The sequence below is a fragment of the Panthera leo genome, chromosome D3 (assembly GCF_018350215.1).
Source record: "Panthera leo isolate Ple1 chromosome D3, P.leo_Ple1_pat1.1, whole genome shotgun sequence".
NCBI lineage: Eukaryota > Metazoa > Chordata > Mammalia > Carnivora > Felidae > Panthera > Panthera leo.
In genome coordinates this window covers 22,817,188-22,827,476 of record NC_056690.1, presented here as the reverse complement: position 1 = coordinate 22,827,476, position 10,289 = coordinate 22,817,188, and the positions used below count along the sequence as shown (strand labels likewise).

The window sequence follows — 10,289 nt, the reverse complement described above, 5'->3', positions numbered from 1 at the left end:
AGGTTTCAAGTGACCCCATGCTTCCTTTACCCATTTTCTAAGAAATCGCATTGCAGAGGTTCAAAGGACTTCACGAACCTTAGAAAAGCTCCACAAGGCACTGAGTATGTCCCTGAACGCGTGAGAAAGGATCTGAGGAGACCAACACCCGACTGCTTACGGGGATCACCTCGCTGAGGTTTCATTTGCGTAATTACAAATCAACGTTCGAAATAACGCAAAGTTGGGTCTATGCTAGGAAAGAAGTGAGATACCCTCAAGGATGAAAACGTCTGTCTCTAGACCTGTAGCTCCCGCTTCCAGGTTGACAGCCGTCCCCAAAAGCTCTAGATGCTTCTCCCTCATCCCACTGTGCAGTGGCCTCAGGCCTCTCTGTCCGCCTCACCACCCCCCACCCCCACCCCCGGCCGCCAGTCCCGGTCCCAGGCACGCAATAAAAAGCGGTCCTCCGGGCTTTAACCCAGCACCGCCCGCGTCGGCCTCCCCGCCGCCGCCTCACCTGGGCCGGCAGGCGTCTCCTCAGCAAGCCCCGCGGCGGGCTGTCCTCGACGTGCCGGCTGCGCAAGCCGAGTGGTCCTGAACGGAAGGGCCCGTCGGGGTTCGCGTGCGGCGCCGCGAGCCAGGCACGGGTTCCTCAGGCCCGGGAGCGCGTGGCCAGCCTTCGGAAGGGCGAGAAGGCGGCAGAAGAGACGCGGCGCCGGCGACCGGGGGGCATGTGGCGGGGAACCCAGAGCGAAGGAGGCCAGGCGCGGACGACGCCGGCGCCGAGGGGGCAGGGATCTCCAGGGGGCCGTTAGCAGCCTCTGGCAGCTTTTTGCATATTCATGAAGCCGAACAAGGCGGGCCGCCCGGACTTGACTTGGAGAGGTTATGAATTATTCATGAGTAAGAGTCTCTCGCCCCACCCAGAAAGGCGTCGTTGACTATTCATGAGCCCGAAAGGGTTTGGGCTCGAAAAGGCCGTTGGGCATCCTTCTGAGAGATCTGAGAGAGACCTCGAGGAGCTGAGGTGAGGGCTGTGCAGAGGCAAGGTGCCCGGAGAAAGAGGGCGCTTGAGCATTGTTACTTCCGTGTTCTTAGTTTAATTTTTTTTTTCCTTTCCTTTTACTTGAGGCTTTAAGTTTGATTTGAAAGTATTTCGCTGAGCCCCGAAGTACCCTGAGGAGAAGCGGGAAGGCGGGGGGGGGGGGGGGGGGGGGGGGGGGGGGGGGAGCTGAGGAAAAAAACAAAGAGAAGCTTCTAGATAACACCCTCCCCACCCACCCCCGCCGCCCTCAGGGCTCGATTTCGAAAATTTTCGCATATACCAGGAAAAAAAAAAAAAAAAAAAGAGTGGCGATAATTGTAGTGTGAACACCAAAGTAGCTATTGAATTCAGATTTCGGTGGAAAAGGAGGATTGAGTCTTGGTGAGGAAGCTGCAAGAGTAATCAGCGGCCAGTCAGGATGGGGCGGGGTGGGGGAGTGCGTTGGGTGTGGAGCTTTGGGGGTGAATTTAGCTAGGTCAGGTTTTCTCCAGACATGGAGGTGTTCTGCCAGAATCAGTCCTTGCCAGAATCATCAGGAGATGACAGAGCTGGGGATGGGTCCGCACGGAATGACCTTGACTCCTTTTCCACCTTAACCGGGACGTGCGTTTAATCTCCGTGGACTTTAGTTCCCCAAACAGTACAGGGGAGAAAGTGTCTTGAAACGCGAGATTAGCCAATCACCGACGTGTGTTCGGATGTGCAGAGCATGGGAGGGGGTGTGCGGTACATCATGTACTCGCTGGTGGAAATGAAGATAAAGCTGGGTGCTTGCCCCTAAAGGAATTTTCTTTCTTTCTCTTTCTTAATATCTATTTTGAGAGAAAGCGAAAGAAAGCGAGTAGGGGAGGGGCAGAGAGAAAAGGAGAGCGAGAATCCCAAGCAGGCTCTGCGCAGTGAGCGCAAAGCCCAACGGTTCTCATGACCTGGGCAGAAATGATGAGTCCCTCTCTTAATGAAGTGAACCACCCAGGCGCCTGCCCCTATAGGAATTTTTAATTTAATTAGGCTGAGAGTCTAATGTCTCCCCCATTAGAGCATCATCAATCTCTTGCCATGTGAACAGTATTATTTTACATCACTGTAATCCTAGATGATGACTGGCACATTGTGGTCACCCAGTAAATGTTGAATGAATGAATAATTGAGATAGCCTGAAGAAGATATTAAAAAACCAAAATAGCATGTACAAATACCCAGTTAATATAGTGGAAACCATTTATTCTGAGTGAGCTGGGAGAAGAAATTACCAGAGCCAAATGGGATTTATTAAAATGGTGAATGATAATTTGTGGAAGCAAATTCTGTGAAACCTCTGAGTAACTGGGTGACCTTTGACAAACCAAGTTCTTAAAAAAAATTTTTTTTTAAATGTTTATTTATTTCTGAGAGAGGGAGAATGCAAGTATGTGAGCAAGGGAGGGCAGAGAGACAGAGAGGGAGATAGAATCCGAAGCAGGCTCTGCACTGTGGGGCTTGAACTCACCAACCATGAAAGAGATCAAGACCTGAGCTGCAGTTGGACACTCAACCGACTGAGCCACCCAGGTGCCTCAATAAACCAAGTTCTTTTGTTGAACTTCGTTTTCCTCTTCTCTATTGTCAAAATCCATGACCCATTTTTTTTTAATTTTTTTTTTAACATTTTATTTATTTTTGAGACAGAGAGAGACAGAGCATGAACAGGGGAGGGTCAGAGAAAGAGGGAGACACAGAATCCGAAACAGGCTCCAGGCTCTGAGCCGTCAGCACAGAGCCCGACGCGGGGCTCGAACCCACAGACCGCGAGATCATGACCTGAGCCGAAGTCGGACGCTCAACCGACTGAGCCACCCAGGCACCCCTCCATGACCCATTTTGAATTAATATTTGTATACAGTGTGAAATTTAGGTTGAGGGTTTGTTTTGTTCTTTTTTTGGGGGAGGGGGGGTTGTTCAGCCTATGCATGTCCTATTGTTCCAGTACTATTTGTTAAAAAGACTATCTTTCCTCCACTAAATTGACTTTCCTTTTCTTTAAAGTGAAGAGATTGGATTATCTGTAGAGGATGTGTCCTTTCCCTTCCAATTCTATGTTGCTGAGCCCATTTAGGTCAAAATGTACTTCCTTTCAGTAAAGCCATCCTTCCAATCAGGCAAGAAAGATCATCTAGTTGCATTTATTAGAATCCAGCTATTCGATATTACTCATTTGAGAGAAAGGGGATTTGTTGGGAAAAAATGGTTTTGGAAGATTGAGAAAGATGGGTGGGGAGTGTTAGGAAATCAACTATTATTGTCTTTGGGCAAACATAATAAAACTGGTTTTTGCTTCACTCACAATGGCCAAAGAAGGAAAAAAGTGGCTTAGGCTTTAATGCGCTGAACAGTAGCTGGTTAATCTTTATCTGAATCTTGGATTCACACATAAAAGGGTAAAACAGTAAGCAATTGTGTCACCATTTTAAATAGGGCAGTTGAGATGTAGGTCAAGAGGTAAGCCTAGCATGAGTCTTTATCTGAGAAAGCACAGAAATCTTTTCTCTTTCTCAAGATCATAATTCTTGTCACAGAGTAGACAAGCATAAAAATGAAAGATATTGATGCCCTGTGAAGTTTCAGATGTTTGTGGGTCAAATATGCAAGCAAATATATAAGTGAAAGACATTTGAAAGTTAGAGTTCTGTTCTTCAAATCCATAGTTATGAAATCTCTCCTAGGTTTTTAGATAATGAGTTAGAACAAGGTGATAAAAAAACAATCAGAGTTATTCTCTAAGAGTGCATTATGTGTAGTGTCATACCTCCTGGGGCTGTTAGCTTGTGAGCTTTCAAAATTAAGCAGAGTTTGTACTTGAATAGGAGACTTCCACAAAACACCTGCTCAAAGGGAAAACAACAGTAACAACAGAATAGTTAGAGGTTGAAAAGAGCCTCGCTATTAAAAAAAAAAAAAAAAAAATTAGATACATTTTGCCTTCCTAAAGCGAACTCATTCTAGAAAAACAGAAAAAGACACAAAGACACTACTGTATTTAGAAATAAGCAAGCGAGCCCAACAACTAGGAAGGCACTGGTAGTGCATAATTTTATTTATTTACCTATATTTATTTATTTTGAGAGAGAGAGAGAGAGCATGCATGAAATGTGGGGGAGGGGCAGAGGGAAGAGAGAGAGAGAATCTTAAACAGACTCCGTGCCCAGAGCAGAGCTTGACGTGGGGCTCCATCTCATGACTATGAGATCACAATCTGAGCTGAAATCAAGAGTTGAACACTTAATGGATTGAGCCACCTAGCTTCCTGGGTAGTGCATTATTTTAGGTGGGATGAAAGCAAAAAGGGATTTTATTTTGGGGAGTCATTGTAGAAAAACCCCTAAATTGTGAGTCAGAGTTTCTTGAGTTTTATTCTCAGTTCTACCACTAAATGTTTGATTGACCCTAAGTCAGTTGACTTCTCTGGACCTTGATTTCCTCATCTAGAAAATTAGATGTTTGGAGTAGATGACATTCAAAGTTCCTTCTACCTATTAATATTAATATTCTGTAATTCTTTTCTAGATGCTTAATTCTTCCTTGTTCTTGTAGTATCTCTATTGATTCAGGAGATACTTATTGAGCATCTATTTTGTTTCAATACTGTAATCGTGCTGAGGATTCAAGAATGAAGTAAAGCAGGGGCGCCTGAGTGGCTCAGTCGGTTGAGTGTTCGACTTCAGCTCAGGTCACGATCTCGCAGTTTGTGAGTTCGAGCCCTGCGTGCTCTGTGCTGATGGCTCAGAGCCTGGAGCCTGCTTTGGATTCTGTGTCTCCCTGTCTTTCTGCCCCTCCCACGCTCATTCTCTGTCTCTCTCCGTCTTTCAACAATAAACATTAAAAAAAAAATTTTTTTAAAGAATGAAGTAAAGCAGACACAAAAGGTCACATATTACATGGTTTCATTATATGAAATGTCCAGAATAGGCAAATCCATAGAGATGAAACATGGATTAGTGGTTGCAAGGTGTCGGGGAGGAGAGAGTGGGGAGTGATTGGTAATGGGGACAGAGTTTCTTTTTGGGGAACAAAAATCTTCTAGAATTAATAGTGACAGTTGCAAAACCCTGAATATACCAAGATCCACTAAATTGTACCTTTAAAAAAACTTTGAAAAATAAATGAGCTAGACAGACACAACTTTACTCTCATGTTAGCTCACAGTAGGGTGGGATGGATACATAAATACAACCATGATACAGTATATATTACAATGGGCACATAACCCAACTTGCTCGTTGTAGTGAATCAGGAAATATTCCTTGAGAACATTATACTAAACCATGTCCAGGAGATAAGTAAGAATTGAGAATGGAGGAGAATGTTTCAGGCAGAAGGAATATTGCAAAAGCCTGAAAGCTGTAGAGAATATGGTCCTTTAGGGTAATCAAAGTAGATAAGAATAGCTGATTCATAAAAGTGTAAGGGAAAATGGTTAGAGATGTGGCTAAGAAGGCATGAGCCAGATCTTGAAGCCATGGTAAGGAGTTTGGATTTTATCCTGAGCAAAGTGGGAAACCATTGAAGAATTTCAGTCTAAGAAGTTACATAATCAAGTTCACAATTTAGAAAGAAAACTTTGGCTACGGTACAAAAAACAGCCCGGAGAAGGGCAGGATCAATGACAAGCAGACTAGACTGGTGGTTGTAGCAGTCCAGACAAAAGATGAGGCTAATTTGATCTAAAGCAGAGATAACAGCATGTATAAAGTGAGTAATGGACATATTTGATAAATGTTAAGGAGACTGGATGTGGAAATGAGAGAGGGAACAGAGTTGAGTCATAGTTTTCAGGCTTGAACAGTTAGGTATTTGATGATGTCATTTACTGAGCTAGGGAACAGAAATAGGTTTTGGGGGGAAAGAACTGACATTTAGATGTGTTGGGAACATCAAAGTGGAACTGTGTCATAGACTGAGGTATAGATTTCTAACTCCTCAGAGAGACCTGGGCTCCTTATATCCAATCATGTGAATAGATACAGTAATTGAAACAATGGGAATGTGTTTGTTCATCCAGGGAGTGTGTTTAGAAGTAAGAAAAAAAAAAAAAAAAAAAAAAAAGAGCTCCTAGTACAGAACCCTGAACACAAATGCTAAAAAAATGGGCGGGGAAAAAAGTCTGAAGTAGACAATGAGAAGGAACAACTGGAAGGCCGGAAGAAAACTAGGAGTTCAAATACTAACATAAGATTTTAAAAAATAAACATGCTTTATTACTTATAATGAAATATTTGTCAGTGTTCTAAGTGCCCTCTATATACTGACTCATTTAGTCCTCCCACAACCCTGTGAAGCTGGTACTATTACTATCCTTGTTTTAAGATGGGGAAACTGAGGCACACAATCTGCCCAAGATGATATGGCAAGTTAATTGTAGACTGAAATTTGATCCTAGATAATGTGACTCCAGAAGAGTGCGAGTACTTAACCATTATGCTAGATATGCTCTCTGGATGTACACATCCCCATATAAACATTGTAAGAGCCCTGAGAAGTTGGATTTATTGTCTCTGTTTTACAAAAAAGGAAACTGAGGCCCAGGGTGATTGCGTGATATGGCCAAGTTACAAAGCTACTAGATAGTTGAACAGAATTTGAACCTAGGTTTCTTAACTCCAAAGCTGCTTTCTACTACATTATACTGCTGTTTATTTCTCTCTTCACACACACATATATGTGTAAATAAAATTTAACTTTACTTATTTTAGAAATGTTAATTCCTCAGGTATTTACCAAATGCTAATAGTAACCAACTTTGAATCCTTTCTCAAAAACAAGTGCCCTGATTTGTCTCAGAGTTTTCAGTGATAGTATCAGTTTAATCCAGGTTTCTGTACATTCCTATATAGATATAATGTCCTAGCCATTATGTCCTAATTGAATGATGCTTTTTTCAGTGCTTGATTCTCTAGAAATGCCATCAGAATGTCTTATGATCATAGAAAATTTTTTTTAAGTTTATGTATTTAAGTAATCTCTACACCCAATGTAGGGCTCAAACTCACAATCCCCGGGATTATGCTCTACTGACTGAGTCGGCCAGGCACTCCCATAGAGAGATTTTTGTTTTTAAATCAATGAAGAAATCTATTTAAAAATTCTTCTCATTATTATTTATTATTTTTTAATGTTTATTTATTTATTTATTTATTTAGAGAGGCAAAAAAAGAATCCCAAGCAGGCTCAGCACTGTTAGCACAGAACCTAATGTGGGGTTCCATCCCATGAACTGTGAGATCATGACCTGAGCTGAAATCAAGAGTTGGAGGCTTAACCAATGGAGCCACCCAGGTGCCCCTATTCTTCTTATGTATTGTCTCTAAGACTAATAACTACCCCAGGAGGGGGTCATTTACATGGCTTAATGGACCAGAACTAGGGCTTAAACTTCTGTAGTTCCTTATTTTGCTCATTTTATTTCTTGAAGTTTTAAGGGAAACAATTGATGTGTTGAGTCAGATTTGAAGGTTATACACAGAAATGAAAGCTATATTTTGAAGTCAACAAAAGACACCTGGCAATGTTTAAGGACTAAAGGACTATTAGGTGGTTTTCAGTGTCCTACAGGATATTGTAAAAGAGTGTCCCCTAGTGCTGATCTGAAGAAGTAATTTGAGAGAAATTAAATATTACTTGTTTATAATCTCTATCACCATCTTGTGGCCGTGTCCTCAAATAATTCTGCCTTTTATTTGCAAAATCATCCAGAATCTTGCATTGTTCAATATACAAAAGAAGGTCGGTCACAGGCTATCCTGGGTGATCCAGAATGGAATTACTTTAAATAGGTTATTTGGTCAGAACTCCATAACTTGAAAAGCAGCCCCGATACAAATTAAATTAAGATCGGTGGCACCTGGGTGGCTCAGTTGGTTGAGCGTCCGACTTTGGCTCAGGTCATGATCTCACAGCTCGTGAGTTCGAGCCCCACGTCGGGCTCTGTCCTGACAGCTCGGAGCCTAGAGCCTGCTTTGGATTCTGTGTCTCCCTCTCTCTCTGCCCCTAACCCACTCACATTCTGTCTCTGTCTCTCTCAAAAATAAACATTAAAAAAAATTTTTTTTTAAATAAATAAATATCTTTGAAAAGAAAAAGGGAATTTGCTTCTTTGTTTATGCCAGTGAAGCAATAGAAGTGCAAACCAGATGTATTTCTTTCTCTTTTTTTTTATAACTTAAAGTCCCTCTGTTTTATTTATTTTTTTTTTAGTATACTCTACCCCCAATGTAGGGCTCAAACCCATGACTCCAAGATCAAGTCACATGTTCTACTGATTGAGCCAGCCAGGCACCTCAAAACTAGATGTATTTTCAACTTTCATTTTTTAAATTATATTAAAATATGCATAATATAAAATTCACCACCTCAACCATTCTCAAGTATACAATGCAGTGGCGACTAAGTGCATCATGGTGTTGTGCAAACAACACTGCTGTCCGTCCTAGAAAATTTTCATCAGCCTGAACAGAAACTGTATGCCCTTTAAACATCACATTCCTTCTATCCTTCAGCCTTTGTAACCTCTATTCTACTTTGTCTCTATGAAGTTGACTACTATGGGCACCTCTACCTTATGTAAGTGAAATCATGCAATATTTGTCCTTTTGTGTCTGGCTTATTTCACTTAGCATAATGTTTTCAAGGTTCATCCATGTTGTACCATGTATCAGAATTTCATTCCTTTTTAAGACTTGTATATACCATTGTATATACCACATTAAAAAAAATCCATTCAACTATTGATGGACATTTGGGTTGTTTCCATCTTTTGGGTATTGTAAATAATACTGCTATGAACATTGGTATACAAGTATTTGACTCTCTGCTTTCGGTTCTTTTGGGTATACCTAGAAGTGGAATTGCTGAATAATATGGTAATTCTGTTTAACTTTTTGAGGAACTGCCAAAATGTTTTTTACAGTAGCTGTATGATTCCCACCAGCAATGCACAAGGGTTCCAAGTTTTCCACATCCTCACCAACACTTGCTATTTTCCATTTTTTTAGAAAAGCCATCCTAATGGGTGTGAAGTGTGAACTTTAACTTTTGAGTTTCCTTTGAAAGCCAATTACACATGAAGTTAAATCAAGAAATCTTTTTAAGTTTATTGAGAGAGAGAGAGAATGTGCATGTGCGCGAATATATATATATAGCCACACACACACAGAACACAGTTGCCCTCTAAGGGAATAAAAAGGATGAGTAAAATATATTCTTGAGCGGTGACTGGGTGGCTCAGTCAGTCTGACTTTTGCTCAGGTCATGATCTCACAGCTAGGCTGGTGACTTCAAGCTCTGCATTGGGCTCTGTGCTGACAGCTGAAAGCCTGGAGCCTGCTTCGGATTCTGTTTCTCCCTCTCTCTCTCTCTCTCCCTCACTCATTCACTCTGTGTCTCTCTCTCTCAAAAATGAATAAAAATTAAAATTTTTTAAAAAATATATATTGTTGAATCTTTAGGTAATTTACAATGTATTTTTCTCCTTCAAATGTATTTGGGAACAAGCAGATCAACTTAAATTCTCACTGGGTGGTTGGAAATACTAGTCTAGAGATCGTAAGCCAAATTTATAGAAAACTGGTAGTGGAGATAAAAATGGTTATTAAACTAATTTTCCAAAGAATATAGTCAATGCTAATTATATAGTCCTTCTTTTGGAAAAGTCACAAAAAAGGTTATTTTGGCAAAGTCTCTAATTTTTTTTTCACCCCCACAGGTTTGACTTGTTAAAAGAATCTTGATACATTACTACAATGGCCACTGCTCAGCTCTCTCACTCTATCAAAATTCACAAAGCATCTAAGGTATTTACTAAGAACTAAACGAAAATCAATGACTATTTAGTGAGTTCAGAATCATGACTTTAATCTTTGGTGTTTTTTTAAATAGCAGTTTTATCAGTTAATTGGCACATAATATTCTGGCAGAGTATGTCTACATTTTAACTGCCTAATGGGCTGAGGATGTTCAAGAAATTAGAATAGATTCCTACAAAGTAACTGACTGGGTGCTTGTTTCATGCTCATATGTTTAGATTTTCTAGAGTAAAAGAAATCAGGAACAAAAAAGATGTTTAAAGAGAACAGTTCTCTGTTAGATCCTCATTTCCTGAAGCAATTAGGAAATTTTTGATCTGCACCATGATGTAATTTTAAGGACTGAAGGAAAGAGCACTGAGAAGAACTTGGAGGCTGGGCCCCTGGGGGAGCATGCCAGAGTCAGGCATCCTTCCTGAGTTCACAAG

The 10,289-nt window shown here is 41.1% G+C and overlaps 1 protein-coding gene across 6 annotated transcripts in view; it reads left to right on the top strand.

The window, feature by feature from the left end:
• The first annotated feature begins 544 nt into the window (after positions 1-544).
• The window catches only part of HORMAD2 (HORMA domain containing 2), a 93,589-nt gene continuing 83,844 nt past the window's right edge, over positions 545-10,289 (top strand). The window contains exons 1-2 of one of the 6 annotated variants that reach the window (XM_042909823.1): positions 545-1,009; positions 9,762-9,849. In XM_042909823.1, the coding sequence (XP_042765757.1) occupies positions 9,799-9,849 (51 nt within the window). In that variant the 5' untranslated portion in view covers positions 545-1,009; positions 9,762-9,798. Of the gene's footprint in view, positions 1,010-7,294; positions 7,337-9,761; positions 9,850-10,289 lie in introns of those variants that run through there. The other 5 variants (XM_042909821.1, XM_042909820.1, XM_042909818.1 and 2 more) reach the window with 5 other exon arrangements.